Here is a 16295-nt window from a genome sequence, read left to right on the forward strand (position 1 = left end):
TATTTATTGATATTTACTTATCTAATTTATATATTAAATAGCATTTACTGAGCACCCACTTAGTGCAGTACAGTATATACTCAGGGCCTGGGAAGTACAGAATGAGGAAGTGCACACAAGGAGTTTACAATAACGGCCACGGCAAAATACTTGTAACACTCTCCAAATAAATAAAATGAGCAGACATAAATCCACGAGTCCTGAGGAGGGTGTAAATATGTTCACTGGTGTTAGAGATTTCTGAAGGGATGATATGGCTCAGAGTACTGGGAGATTAATCGGGGAAGACTTGCTAGAGGAGGCGGGATTTGAACGTGGAGAGAGCTGCGGTCTGTCTGATAAATTTTCTCATCTGATAATATTGCGGTCTCACTGATGAGAATAAGGTTATTTTTTTTGCTTGAATCCTGCATGGATCTAAAGCAAAAATGATCTCTACGTATAAATCCCTCCAATGGGAAAAATGCACATGGTAGGGGAGGCTAATATAACCAAGAAAGCTTAGCCATACTCTTTGAGGGCTTCAGTCCTCATGTTTCACCCTTTTGAAAGCATTCCACCTCTTTAAGGCTTGGTAAACTCTCTGGTCACTCAGAACACTCAAGGAATTGGGAGTGTCTGAAGGAACCCACATTTTTTGGCTACTGAGTCATTAATCAATCAATCATGCTTCTTGAGGACTTCTCTGTGCTGAGCACCATGCCAAGCACATGGGAGAATATACTGCAGTTAGTAAAGTATGATTCCTGCCCTGGGAGCTAAGAGTTTCAATAAACAGAAGAAACTTCAATTCATTCCATGGCAAAATCTTAAGGGATAAGCAGTGGCTGGCTTCAGACTTCCAAAAACTGATCGATTAAACACTTACTATATGTAGAGCACCATTTAAACTATAAAGTCTATGGGATGATCTGGCAAAGTTATGTAAAGAGAATCCAACAATAACTTAACTGCTCAATAGCCTTAACTGCTGAGTAATACTACTGCTCCTGAAACTTCCTCTAAAGACATTTTTACTTAAAAATAGCCCTCTACATCTTGTAGATTGTAAGTCCCTTGTGGGCAGGGATTGTGTCTGCCAACTCTATCATATTGTATTTTCCCAAGTGTTCAGTACAGTGCTCTACACACGAAGCTACAGGTGGTTCCAGTCTACCAGGATGAACCCTCATGTATGTCCAACCATTCTCTCTATATCAAGTGTACAGGTGTCTGAAAACATTTCCCCAACATGCAAGGTTGCCTGTACCAGCCATAGTGTCTGGCACCATTCTCATTTCAATCTTTGGGTGGGGTAGTTTTCTTTAAACATCTATTACTAAGAGAAGTTCTACAGTCAGTCAATCAATTGTATTTATTGAGTGCTTACTGTGTGCAGAGCACTGTATTAAGTGCTGGGGAGAATACAATATAACAGTAAACAGCCATATTCCCTGCCCACCACGAGTTTACAGTCTAGAAGGGGATTTCATTCCATCTTGCTGCCAACTGTCTCTTACTGCCCACAGCTCTGCCATACCATGTGAGATTTCACCTTTCGGGGCCTTAAACCATTTCATTTATGTTCTGTTCATGGCCTCCTGATTTTAGTTCACTATATACCATCTGTTTGAGACATCCATTCTCCTCATACATCCTGTCCAGTGATGGTATGATGCAGTGATCAGTGTTTCAAAGGTGACTGTGAACTGTGCCCCAGGACCATATGTTTGTGATTTCATCTTGATGTGCTATTATGGGTAAGTAGTTAGCCTCGTAGAAAGAATATGTGCTTGGAAATCAAGAGATCTGGGTTCTGGTCCTGACTTCCTCACTCACCTGTTGTGTGACTCTGGGAAGTCATTTACATTTTCTGTGCCAAAGTTTTCTCATCTGTAAAAAATGGGATTAAATACCTGTTCTCCCTCCCTTTTGGTCTGAACCCCACGTGGGACAGGAACTATGACTGACTTTATCTTGTATCTACCCCAGGGCTTGGCATGTAGTCAGTGTTTAATAAACACCATCATTATCAATATTGTTATAATTAACTTTCCCCCTTTGAATGTCGAGACTGTGTCCTACAGAATCCTGGCATGCTACTTTCTATTCTGGTCACTACTCCTGAAGAAAGTGAAATATCCCAAAATTAACGAGGGGAAGGCCCGATTCTTTCTGCCTGTACCTCATCAAAGTGAAGGGTTCCAGTCAGAGGACTGAGGTCATCTTTGGCGCCCTCCTCCAGAGTCCATTCGAGCTGGACTACTCCAGTTCCTCCAGGACTTCGAATGACTGTTAATGTCACAAGTGCAGCTGGGTCACCTGGGAACTGGGCCTCATGGACCGTCACCTAGTGCAGGAGAACAAGCAGTGAGAGAAACAAGGCACAAAAGCAAAATGTCTTTTTTTGCTAATTACACTGACCTCTGCATTCCCTAACTATGGATGTGTTCAATTTTAGGAGACGATTTAGGTTTTTATTGCCTAAGGGGCTAAGATAGAGGTTATTGACAGTCATTCAATTGCATTTAACTGAGCGTTTACTGTGTGCAGAGCTCTGTACTAAATGCTTGGGAGAGTACAATATAACAATAAACAGACATTCCCTGAGCTCTAATACCAACAGCATGTATCCTTTTGGAAGATATACCATTTTAAACTAATTCTATATCAGAATGTTTGAAAAATATTTGTCATTTTCCTTCAGGGCTGTTTCACTGCACTGCAACAGGCTTTAGGGTTGACTGAGTGTTTTATCTGGACTTGACCTTTGGGATAAAACAAAAAATTCCTGCTGAGCCTGTGGATCACTTCATCACAATTCAACTTCTGTATATCAGTCTGACTGCAAGATCCCACACAAAAGAGCCGACCTTGCTTCCCGGCCTGGCCCCAGACCGACAAGCTACAGATATTTTTCTCACCAAACATCAGCCAGCAGTCAGGGAGGGAGAAACCTGGCTATTTTTTCTTTTATGGTATTTGTTAAGTTCTTCCTACATGTTCAACACTGTTCTAAGAGCTGGGGTAGGTGCATATTAATTAGGTCAGACAGAGTTCCTGTCCCGCATGGGACTCACAGTCCAAGTAGGAGGGAGGACAGGTATTTAATCTCTATTTTACAGTTGAGAAAACTGAGGAACAGAGACATTAAGTGACTTGCTCAAGGTCACACAGCAAGCAATTAGCAGAGGTGGAATTACAACCCAGATCATTCAGATTCCCAATCCCATGCTCACTCCGCTAGGCCACAATGCTTCTCTCTGGACTTCCTTCTCTGGATCTTTCAAATGGGACACAGTGTCACCTGCCCTTTCCTGCTCCCATGAAAGGGGCACAGATGAAAGTCTAAAATCACGATGGGTATGGACAAGACAAACCCAGAATTGTTGGTCACCAAAACTCCACGGCAGCATGACAAGGGGACACCCACTGAAGCTAGAGGGTGAAAGATTTAAAACAAAAGTTGAACAATTCTTCAGCAAGTGGGTGGAAGCTTATAGAATTGGCTGACTCAAAAAACTCGGCAGCAAAATCCACCGACCGCTTCTAGAGAGGTTTGTATTTTAGACCAGCGGCTCATAATAGGGGTTACCAGGGAAAAATTAGTAGGTAGAGGAGGAAAGTTGACATTTTACTGAGAGGTGGTCCATGCCTATTGAAGAAAATGGAAGTCCAGGAGGGCAGTTAGCTCTGCTTCTCCAAGCATCCCATTGCCACTTTCAGAGAGAGAACACTGGGTTGGAGACGCCACTGGTCTGACCCAAAGTGACCTTGTTTACTCTCATAAAACCCCTCAGGGCAATCAGGGAAGGCCACTTGAGAAAAACTGGGATTGCCACTGGTCCCCTCTAGACTGTAAGCTCATTGTAGGCAGGGAGCGTGTCTACCAACTCTGTTCTATTATACTCTCCCAAACACAATCAATCAAAATGGTCTTTTTGAGTGCTTACTATGTGCACAGTACTAAGTGTCTGAGAGATTACAATTGAACAGAGTTGGTAGACACATACCCTGCTCACAAGCAGCTTACAGTCTAGTTCTGGAGGCTTGGGTGAAGAGAGGACCCTAAAAGGAGCACTGAGCTGATGGGCCAGGTTCCTGGGCATTGGGCCTCCGGATCTAAGAGCGGATCTCTCTGCTTCAGCACCTGTTCATGGCCAAAAAATAGGTGGTGCTAGTAGTAGTGGCATTGATTGAGCATCCACTATGGAGGCCCATTGCATTAATTACTGTGGGGGCAGATGTGAGTTTGGGGGAGCTGACTGCCCTTTTTCAAGCCCATGAATGTCAAGGAATATCTCAAAACAATGTTCCCATCCCATCTACTGCCAACACTTTGGGAAACACGGTAGAGAAGAGTGCCTAAGGCCATGAGAAGCAGGATCTAATGGGTGTGGGGTGCCACACGAGAGCTGATGATCCAAGCATTCCCCAGAGAGGATTTCCCAGCAAGACCCAACCCCTCAGGAGAGAGGCCCGGGATGCCAGCCCTGGGTACCAATGCTAGATCCTGAATGGGTACCTAGTCAGACAGCAGGGCACGCCCCTGGGTCAAAGGGACACTGGGCATGACAACATGACAACGGGTAGACTCTGCATGTGTGTGTGTGTGTGTGTGAGCGTGCACATATATATGTGCCTATGTGCTGGCATTGATTGGGGCCCTGGCTATTGCGTGGCACTGTTTCAGGGACGCCTGGCCAGGGGATGCTCTCTGATAAGCCAGACAGGGTCAGGGGCATAGAGAGGGGTGAGTTACTGATAATGCAGGAGGAAGAGTTCCTCTTGGGAGATAGCTGGGAAACAGGAGAAAATTTAGGTAGCAAAAGTAGAGCGTTGAAGGAGTGAGTGGAGTGATCTTTCTTTCCCCAGAAAAGACACCAACACTGTCTTGAGTGGGGTGAGGAAGGAAGGGAAAAAGGGAGGAAGGAAGAGCGGGAGAGGGTCCATTATATAGGTTCTGAAGGCTGGAACTGGGAGATTCAGGGAGGGAAGCTCTTGGATAGTGGTTTAGCAGTACTTGAAACTATTCTGCCTCCACTAATGTCAAGGGAAGTTAATGGGAAGTCATTTAGAGAGAAAAGAAATGAAGGTATCACAAGAAAGCACTGTGGCCTAGTGGATACGGAGTCAGAAAGACTTAGATTCTTATCCTGACTCTGCTTGCTTATCTGCTGTGTGATCTTGGGCAAGTTATTTAACTTCTCTGTGCCTCACTTACCTCAACTGTAAAAATGGGGATTAAGACTTGAGCCCCACATGGGACAGGGACTGATTATCTGATAACTACCCCAGCACTTAGGACTGTACCTGGCACACAGTAAGCTTTAAGTATATAACAGAGCTGGAAAGGAGGAAGGAAAGGAAGAAATAGAGTGGCAGAGGGAAAAAACACCATTAGATTGCCAAAGAGAACTGAAACCAAAAAGGTCACTTGAGAAGCAGCACGGTGTAGTGGATAGAGCACGGGCCTGGGAGTCAAGTCATGGGTTCTAATTCCGGCTTCACCACTTGTCTGCTGTGTGACTTTAGGTAAATCACTGTACTTCTCCATGCCCCAGTGAACTCATCTAGAAAATAGGGATTGAGGCTGTGAGCACCACGTGGGACAAGGACTGTGTCCAACCAGTTTGCTTCTATCCACTCTAACGCTTAGTAAAGTGCCTAGCACATAGTAAGTGCTTATATCCGGTCATTATTATTATTATTTCTTGAGGAGAAAGTTCCTAATTACGGCAAACTTACGGTCTGTTCTTTAAATCCAAATACTCCACCTGGGGAGTCATTAGATGGGATAATCACAGTCACCACAATGTCATCTCCGAGTCGAGCACCTCCAGTCACTCCCATTAAGGTAACGTTAAACGTCTCCAAATATTCAACCTCTTCATCATCGATTATTGTGATTTCTATCATTGCAGTGGCCTAGATCAATTAAAACATAAAGAGACACACAACAGTAAGCTCAATCTACCGTATGCTTTTCACCAAGTTCCAGGAAACTTACACATACCAAGCTCTTAAAGGCACCCTGAGCCATGGGAATAAACTGAAGTAATTTATTGACTTAACCACCCCAAATTTCCCATGTTTCATCAACAGCATACTTGTCCATCCTCGAAGACAAGGGTCCCATGAGATGGGAGGAAGTCTTCCAGGCCTGCACTAGCGGGCGTCGCTTCCCAGAAGACCGTCACGGTACCGAACGCTCCGGCCTCCCGAACCACCGGCAGCCTTAGTAGATTCAGTGGCGGAGGGACCTCAAGGCCAGCAACTGCTCCATTTAGATCCTGCAAGCAGAGAGGAGAGGCTAAAGATCAACACAAATTCCTTTCAAACTCTCAAGCATTCGACATGTTTTACTGTGGTTCATTTTTTTTCTTCCCCCAAGTTTCTTATTTTACAGCCTTCAGTTGGTGTTCAATATTTTTAGCCACAATCTAGCTCTGGGGATACTGTATTAAGATCTTGGTAAAATATAATACCCTAGAGTATGTAGTCATGATTCCTGCCCTCAAGGAATTTATAGACAATTCAATCAATAGTATTTATTGAGCACTTACTATGTGCAGAGCACTGTACTAAGCGCTTGGGATGAACAAGTCGGCAACAGATAAGACAAGAGGGGAAGTTTACAGACCAGAGAGAAGAGCTTACAGATGAGCAGGGCGAACTTACAGACCAGAGGGAAAGCTTAAAAACTCCAGACTTCGGGAACCACATATGGCTTTTGTGCACTAGAAGCCACAACTACCCTTCCCCAGCGATACCCGCTTAAAGGATGTGGGGGGAGGAATATTCAATTCATAGCAGTTGCCTCCTTCCTGTGCACATGAATAAGGGCAGTGATTTAGATCCGCTTATCATCTGCAGGTTATTTCTCTCCCCTACTAATAATAATTGCTATATTAGTCAAGTGCTATGTGCCAGCTACTGTCAGACACTCCCTGTTCCACATGGGGCTCTCAGTCTAAACAGGATGAAGGAATTGAATCCCCATTTTACAGATGAGGAAACAAGCACAGAGAAGTTAAGTGATGTGTTCAAGGACACTCAGCAGGCAAGTGGTAGGATGGGGTTTAGAATCCCCAGGTCCTTTAACTCCCAGGCCTGTGCTCTTTTCACTGAGCTATCCCATTCCCTCCAAGCCCCAGGTCTCCTCCCCTAACCCCTAGGCAGTTTTGGGACCTTGCTCCAAACAGGCCTTTCCCCTCCAGCTAAATATCTGGAGGACCGGAAGCAAAGTTTTGATTAGGAATGCAAAGGTTATACCTAAAGAAAGCTTGTAGTAAGTCTGTTTAAGGTGCAAACACACAGCTTTGCAACTCCGGCACTCACCCTCACTTCCAAAACAACCAGGAAGCAGGGAATGTATCTGTAGTTATATTGCGCTCTCCCAAGTGCTTAGAAAAGTGCTATGCACACATTAAGAGCTCAATAAATACGATTGAATGGATGAGGTTTGTTCCCTCTAGGTCCTCTCCCCATTTTTCCTTTCTTCCTCTTTCTTCTCCTTCATTTCCTCTTCTTCCCCTTTTCTCTGTCTTTTTCTTTATAGTGTTATGACAGCTTAAAAATATACTTCCATAGTGAAGCTATATTTCTGTGTGTTTAATTGGATTTTTTCCCTCCAACTGCTCAAAAATTTCCTTTTGTGTGTCCCTCTGAAAATAAGGCCCCAGGACCCAGACCTAGTCGGAGCATCAGTTTGCCATTATCACCACTGGTCTGCCCTGTGATCTTGGACTTTCTAGGTGCTTCAGCTTCTTTGTGTGTCAATCGGGACAAAATGCCGGTCATCCCTCTCTCTTAAATGTTAGCTCCATGGTGGGCTCTGATTGCTCCCCATCTGATTATCTCGCATAATAATAATAATAATGTTGGTATTTGTTAAGCGCTTACTATGTGCAGAGCACTGTTTTAAGCACTGGGGTACATACAGGGTAATCAGGTTGACGAATGTGAGGCTCACAGTCTTAATCCCCATTTCAGATGAGGTAACTGAGGCACAGAGAAGTTAAGTGACTTGCCCACAGTCACACAACTGACAAGTGGCAGAGCTGGGATTAGAACCCATGACCTCTCTGAAGCCCGGACTCTTTCCACTGAGCCACGGTGCATCTTCCCCAGTGTTCAGCACAGTACTTTGCACCATCATTACTGTTGTACCTTTTGGGTATTTGGTATTTGGCACACCTTCAGCCACACAGCACTCGTGTACATCTCTATAAATGATTTATTTAGAGTAATGTCTGTGTCCCCCTCTAGACAGCGGGCTCCCTGTGGACAGGGAACGTATCTACCAACTCTGTACTATACTCTCTCAAGTGCTTAGTATAGAGCTCCACACACAGTAAGCACTCAATAAATACCAATGATTGGTTGATTCTCATTGTTATTAATGTTCTTCAATAAATAAGTTGACTAAAATGTCCATTGCTCCAGATGTGTAAAAGCCCAAATTAAATCTGAATGCCCAACACTCACCCAGTTGAACCCTGGGCTAAGAATATTGAGGATTAACCAATTCAGCATATATCACTTTTGATGGCACACATTTTTTATAAGAAATACAAATTATTTTATTGAAGATATGACAAAACCATAACTACACACACCTATACACGCCCTTACAGTCATTGGAAAGACAGTTTTTACCTTAAAGTCTTACCCTAGTGATATTGAAATGAAATACACCTCCAGGATCATCATTTTCGCTGATCACTACTTCAGCTATTTCTAGCCCAGGCCTCTTCACTCGTGGGTGTCCTCCAGACTGAGAAGACTCTACTAGCTGCACATCAGTAATATTAATAACAAATCCTTCTTCTAATTCTGGAATATCATCCTGAAAAACATTTAACTTATTTGACTAATTGAATGGAGAAATATGAGCATCTCTTCATTCTCTGTCACACACTATCTTTTGTCTAGCTGGGGACATCTTAAGGGTAACTGGAATGTAAGTGAAAGAAGCCAATTTCCTCCTTTAAAATCCCATTATCTATGAATGAGAAGTGGAAACTCTACAGCTTTCATGACTTCACTCTCTCATTGATTGTACTGGTAATAGTCTAAATTACACTGGCACCAGAACCTCACACAGAATTTTATCGTATTCTATTGTACACACCTTGCTTTTTGTCAACTCTCCTAGAAGAAAAGCACACCTACTGAATCACCCTTATTTTTCAATGACAAGAAAATGCTAATATACAGGCTGAGGAAAATGAGACTGACCTGCGCTTAACAAATACCATAAAAAAATAATAGTAAGAGTGAAACTTTACCATCACCCTGCTTGCCAAAGATGGGGTTGGGAGTGGGGGAGGACACACTGGCCAATTTGCTCACATTGTGCCCTCCAAAGCAAGCCAGCCAGACTCCCATTTGGTTTCTTAGGGTATTGTCATCCACGCATTTTATGAAAAAGCTGGACCACTGGTCAGATTGACCCTGATGCTACTGGAAATGAGAAGCAGGGCTTCAGAGAGATGCTGGCAAGATGGAGAATCAAGGAAGACACAGAAAGACCAGATTCTACCCTGGGTGACCAGGTGATCATGGTCTGAGGACCTTCCCAGACCCAAGGAGAAGAAAACACAGTTAAAGAAATCTAGGGACAAACCTTTGAAGGCACACTGAGTACAATCTGCAGTATGCTAAGGCATCCAAAGTTAGTCAAACCATAGGTTAAAAATATTCAAAATTAGAAGCAAGTTATTAAAGCACTTGCTAAAGTCACAAGATCCAATTCCTTTGGAAAAATGGATTCATCTCTAGTCATAACCCCCCAAAAAATCCAAAAACCTGCTTTCCCTTCGTCTGCCCTTCCTGGAAAACATCTCCCTTTGATTACTCACCGGCAGGATGATTACTTTCACATGAGTCACATTTGCATTTTCTGCCGCGATTAGTAATTTCTCACGGACCAGGTAATCTTGATGTTCAATGGCTCGATTAGTGGGAGGAAGTGAGAAATTGGGTTTCGAAGACAACTGGATCACAATGTCTCCAGCAAACCCTTGTTCTCGAACAATTTTTAAATTAAGCACGGTGGCATTTCCTGGGAGAGAAAGCATCCGAATGAATGAGCTTTGATATGTTACAGTTTCTTCCTTTGGGTTCATACACACCCCATTCTGAGGTACATCCATCCTAACCATTAAATTAAAATCTTTGATGTCTTAAAGAACTTCTCAAATCCAGAAGCAGCACAGGTACTTCTCGCTGTGGGCTTAGAGTATCTTTCTGGAGTGAAAATTTAAGCACTCACATAGATCATTCACTCCAAACACATTGGAATTCCTCAAGATATACCAGAGTGAGATGCTGTGATATCTGGCTTACTCTTTCTGCTTTTCCAAGCGGTGCGATGCAGTGCATGTAGTTAAATCAATATTTAAACAAATATCAACAATGGACGAAGGTATGAGTTGGGAAGGTGTGTGCAGTCAAATGTGTTTCCACAAAATGTCTTTTTATTAAAACTCCTCGAGAAAAGCGGCTGGTCTCTGTAGCAACAGACTTGGGCAGAAGAGTTTCCCGCCCCTCTCCGCCCCACCCCATCACTGTCCACCCACAACCACCATTATTTGACCAACAGCAGTAGCATCTCTGACTCAGATGGTCCCAGTTGGACCAGCTCTGGAGTCACTCCCACTTCCTGCTGGGGGTGGCAGGAGGCTGGCAGCAGGGCCTTGAAGCGGGTCTGGAGACTATTCAAACTTAAACAGCCTCTGCAGACGGCTCTACTGGCTAACCTTTATCAATGCCATAGCCAGGTGTCTACCAGGACACACTGCTTCACCTTCGAATGTGAGCCTTGTGTGGGACAGGAACTGTACCCCATCTGATTACCTTCTCTCTACCTTTGCTCTTAGTTCAGTGCTCGGCCCCTAAGCCATATTTATTTTTTATTATTATTATTATTATAACACTGTTGGAGAACACAACAGAAGCAAGAGGCATGATTCTTAGCACCATCTACCTTCCTCGCCTTTTCAAAGTCTCCCCTCTATTTCTTTTCCCTTTCTTCTCCAAAAACTCCCCGTACAATGTTCGACTCCAAGTCCATCCCCTCACACCAACTCGAAAGTTGCCCCTCCACCCCCAACAGCACAACAATTTTGCGAGAGCTACTGTGTCTCAAAATCTCCAATGTGAGTTTGTGAATGGAAACGTGTCAAATCATAAGTTTGAAACCAATACTGTGGGAAAGTATTGCAAAAAACTTTGATGACAGAGTTATCTCAATACCTTGCATTTCATAGACCCTTTCATCCAATCAGCTCATAGCTCTTTCACCTATATTACCATCAAATCGCCATTCTATAACCAGGTAAACGTGGTTATAGTCCTAGAAAATAGTTCAGTTCCAAGGTAGTCTGCCAAGTGAGGTGCCCCAGACTGCAAATTGATAAATGACCATCAGGTTAACGCTTCTTTAGAAAAAGTCAGAACCATTCTGGTGCCCTGGTGCCCTTGAATATCACCAGTATATGTAGTATTAGAGATAGAGGCCAGGGTGGGGGAGGGCATTTGTCCCTAAAAAAAGGAATGAAAGGAAATAAAAGAAACGGGGGAACACCACCAGAGGGGACAAGAAGGAGAAGAAATAAGAAAAAAATATATCTGCTATAATGGTTCATCTTTAGGGTTCTCTTGTGACTGGGTCACTGTAGCTCAATCCTCTCTCTCTCTCTTTCCCAGTATGACTAAAATGCAGCTCAAGACTACAGAACAACGGGAAGGTTACATTTAATATTATAGAGTCAACATGAGTTCCTGTATTCTACCAAACTGGGAAGTACATGCTAAAATGGCACAACTTTGTCGCTTTCGTGAAGTTCTTTAAGTTTAAAGAGAGGGCTTTTGTTAGCACTGGCATTTTCTAGAGCTTACCTTCAGGCTCTGCTACTCTTACAAAGAGAGATTCAGGGTGCCAGCCAATAACACCATGAGGCGAGCCGCTTGGCAGAACGGTGATCACAGCCCTCTTCCGTTTTGGATCAATGGTAGCGCCTCTTGAAGGGTCCTTAATACCCACTGTGGTAACTCGGACGAGAGTGACAGTAGCTGTTCCTGAAGATTCTGGGATGTCGTCGGCGAGAATGGTCAGGGTGATCGTGGCCAGAGACTGACCTTCGGAAAACGTAATCTAAGAATTTTCAGGGAAAAGAAGCCTAAATTGTATTTTCAGCAATGATCACGAACTAGTTTTGTGTGTGTGTTTTGTTTTAAATGATAAAGGTCTTTCTGGAATGTATTTCTTGGCCACATTTCCAAGACTCTGTTCACTGTGACAATAGAAAGAAATATATCGCCAGCAGAAATTAAATTCATGCTAGATTAAAAGTTGGTGAAGTTTAGGGTTCAATTAAAACAAGGTATATTGAAACGGTTTTCTCAGTAAAATAGAACTAATTTATTAAGTTAACAGGCCTTAGGGCAACGTGGATATATAAAATCCACAGATAATCCAAAAATTTCCTTATAGCCAACAGCTACAAAAGCTGCAAACCTACATCATGATAAACCAATTTGCATTTCATCTTCTTTAATTCAGCTCTTGCACCACCATTCCAACATTCTCCGGAAATACACAGGCTTCACATTTTCTTATCTACAGCTGCATCACTGACCACTGTGCTGCTTAAGTAACCTAACAGCTGAAGTTTAGCTCTGTTGATCATGAAGATTTTCGATTGGGTGTCAAGCTTCTGCAGTGCAGGGCTCTGATGTCTTTGGGCATGTCTTTCTAGCCTCTTGCTGTCAAAGTGGTTTAAAATTCCTTGCAAGTTTCCTTGATCGTGTGCATAAGGGGCACAATCGACTCGAGCCATTGTCTCTAGTGCTTTGGATGACATCTGCAACCTGTTGAATTGGAAATTGTCCTGAGGGCTGGAATCCTAGCCTAATGTCGACATCCACTTCTCTTGTTCCATCCTCCAGCTTGGCTACATAGAAAAACATTCAACAAGAAGGGACCTATTGTGTAGCCCTGCTTTAATCACTGGACATGGGGAATGGTCTGATGAAGAGGCCCTTCACTCCAACACAGGGAGTCATATGCCCCTTGAGGGCTAAGGACCCTGTCTAATTCTCACCTGAGTAGTCCTCTTTCCCAGTGCCCAGAACACTGCTTTGCACACAATAAGTACTTAATATATACTATTTTACTACAGCTAACACAAAGCAGCCTCAGACTCTTTGATACTGAGCACTTCCTGTGTGCAGAGCACTGTTGTATCGCTCTGCACCCAGTAAATACCATTAAGTGACTGTACTGAATACTTGAGAACAAGCAATGCAAGAGAAATCGGTAGGGCCTACAGTCTATTAAAATAAATTACAGATGGGGAAATGGCAGAATATAGGATATGTAAATAATAATGATAATAATAATAACTGGCATTTGTTAAGCACTTACTCTCTGTCAAGCACTGTTCTAAGAGATGGGGAAGATACTAAATAATCAGGTCATAGTCCCTGTCCCATACAGGGCTTGTAATCTAAGTGGGAAGGAGACTAGGCATTGAATTCCCCACTTTACAGATGGCACAACTGAGGCACAAAGAATTTAAATGATTTGCCTAAGATCACCCAGGATGCACGTCAGGTCCAGGATCAGAACCCAGGTCCACTGTCTCCCAAACCCGTGCTATTTCCACTATGCCACACTGCTTCTAAGTACTTCTAAATAAGTACCCAAAACGTTATGGGACTGGGGTGAGCATCAAAGCGCTTAAGGAGACAAACCCAAGTGCATTGTTGACCCAGAGGGGAAAGAAAACAGAGTGGAGAAATGAGAGGTCTGTCAGGGCATGTCTCTTGGAGGAGATATAATTTTGAACTTTGAAGAAGGGGACAGTTACTATCCAACTTCCAGAATCGGCATCTACTGATGGGGTCAAATGCCTTTTGTGAGGCCTGTGGAAACTGGAGCTAGGTCTCGATGTTATTCCCTGAATTTCTCTTGTATCCTGGCCTAGTGGAAAGAGCACGGGCCTGGAAGTCAGAGGACCTCGGTTATATTCCCAGCTCTGCCACTTGTCTGCTGTGTGATGTTGGGTGAGTCACTTCACTTTTCTGTGCCTCAGTTCCCTAACTGGCAAAATGGGGATTCGATACCCATTCTCCCTCCTACTTAGACTGTGAACTGTTATCTTGTACCTACCCCAGCACATAGTACAGTGCTTGACACACAGTAACACTTAAATGCCACAATTACTATTATTACAACTCTGCATGCTACAACGATAAAGTTTGCTGGGCTATTCCGAGGCCTGAAGTCTGACTCACTGTAATTCTAGAAGCCCGTGGTCAAAGGTATTTTTCATTGACGGGCCCAGAGAAGGTCTCTGACCTAAGCTCTTGCCAGAAATGGAGAGAAGGGAGATACCACATTATGTTCTGCAGTCTAATCTTTCACTTTTATTCTCGAAGATGTTGACGGGCGCAGCGAAGAGACTGTCAATGCGGTCCTGTGGTACTTCCTAGGCATTCTACGTGTTGAACATGCATGGGTTTGAGCAGCATGTCCCTTTTTCAATTGAAGATCTCAGGAAGCAGGTTATCACCTTTAGGTGCTCTTTTTCTTGACTGTTTGCCATGGTGACTTCTTCAGTAGTTAGGGCAGAGCTTCGTCTTTGTATGTCACTAGTTTTTCAATGTTTATTATTATTAACAATAATAATGGTATTTGTTAAGAGCTTACTATGTGCCAAGCACTGTTCTAAGTGCTGGGGTAGATACAAGGTAATCAGGTTGTCCCACTTGGAGCTCACAGTCTTAATCCCCGTTTTACAGATGAGGTAACTGAGGCACAGAGAAATTAAGTGATTTGTCACACAGCTGATAAGTGGTGGAGCCGAGATTAGAACCCACGACTTCTGACTCCCAAGCCTGTGCTCTTGCCACTAAGCCACGCTGCTTCTGTAATAACAACAGTGTTATTTGTTCAACGCTTTCTATGTACCAACAGGATCAGACACAGACCCTCTCTCACATAGAGAACACAGCATAAGAGGGAAAACAGACTCTGAACCCCCATTTTACATATGCGGTAACTGAGGCAAAATGAAGTCATTTGCCCAAGGTCACAAAGGAGATACATGGGGTTGTTGAGATGACAACACCTATCCTCTTGTAGATCCTTATTTTCAAGGGTAAAATGTATTTAGTGGCGCATAATGAAATGTTATTGCCATCTCTTCAGGAATCCCTCCTTGTCTGGGAGGAGTGTGGAATCATGTTTACTCTTCAGAGGTGCTGCAGTGAAGTAGTAACCCCTTGGCTGTGGCACAGCTTGAAACTGTATTAAAGAGGTGGGCGGGAGATGCGGGGAGAAAAAGCCAAGGGCTTTCTCTTTTCTCCAAGTGAGATACAAATAATTTAGTGGAAACTATACAAGCGCGAGAGGCAGCGGGGCCCAGAGAAACAGGATGGTATGGTAAACTGGAGATCTGGATTCTTGTTCTAGCTTTCCCCCTGCTTGCTGCTTCAGTTCTCTTTGCCTCGAGTTTCCTCATCTGGCAAACGGCAACATCTCACTATTTCCCTCATCCTAGTCTTATGGGACTGTTGCATATACTGAGTATGGATACCGATGAAAACAAAACACTTTGAAAGAATCAAAAAGCCTATACACAGTCAAGCTATTTTTATAATTCATGATTTAGAAAAATTTGGCAGAATCAAAATTTAAAAATTAACTGAAGCTTCTTGTATATACTCACAAATATAAATAGGAGAGAATAAGGCTACTATTGGTATTTTGTAAAATGTGAATGTTTGAATAACTTCACATCACATACCACTCCTGATGTGGGAAATACATCACTAGGGCTTCCATCAGCTTCCCACTCCACAGTTAACCGGCCTTGAGTTCCTTTCAATCGTTCGACACTCAAGGTAATTAAGCTATCTTGGTGCATTTCCTCCACTTGCTTATGCAAAGAAGTCTGTAAATGTAGGGGCAGAAAAATCATGAATTTACTGGAAATTCTAAACATCACATACAAAAGTTATCTTTAATATGTATTAAGCAAACATAGAAAGCTAAGATCAAACATTGAAAACAAACAGTCCTTTCATAAGGTAGAAAGGACATGGATGCCCAAAAGTACTACAATACTCACCCCAGTCACACAGCACTGATGGACATATCCTTATAAGCTATTTCCCTTCTTTGTAATTTTTTTAATAGTATTTGTTAAGCAACTAATTATTTGCCAAACACTGTTCTAAGTGCTGAGTTCGATACAAGGTCATCAGATTGGACACAGTCCCTGTTCCACATGGTGGGACTC

General features: G+C 43.2%; 1 protein-coding gene across 1 annotated transcript in view; it reads right to left on the reverse strand.

Moving 5' to 3' along the window:
- Nucleotides 1-16295, reverse strand: part of ADGRV1 (adhesion G protein-coupled receptor V1) — a 453964-nt gene that overhangs the window by 311780 nt on the left and 125889 nt on the right. The window contains exons 53-59 of the mRNA XM_039911197.1: nt 15801-15947; nt 11887-12142; nt 9846-10048; nt 8654-8830; nt 6090-6272; nt 5728-5907; nt 2165-2329 (exon numbers count right to left, since the gene is read on the reverse strand). Coding sequence (XP_039767131.1) covers nt 2165-2329; nt 5728-5907; nt 6090-6272; nt 8654-8830; nt 9846-10048; nt 11887-12142; nt 15801-15947 — 1311 coding nt within the window. The remainder of the gene's footprint in view (nt 1-2164; nt 2330-5727; nt 5908-6089; nt 6273-8653; nt 8831-9845; nt 10049-11886; nt 12143-15800; nt 15948-16295) is intronic.

The sequence above is a fragment of the Ornithorhynchus anatinus genome, chromosome 1 (assembly GCF_004115215.2).
Source record: "Ornithorhynchus anatinus isolate Pmale09 chromosome 1, mOrnAna1.pri.v4, whole genome shotgun sequence".
In the NCBI taxonomy this organism is placed as follows: domain Eukaryota; kingdom Metazoa; phylum Chordata; class Mammalia; order Monotremata; family Ornithorhynchidae; genus Ornithorhynchus; species Ornithorhynchus anatinus.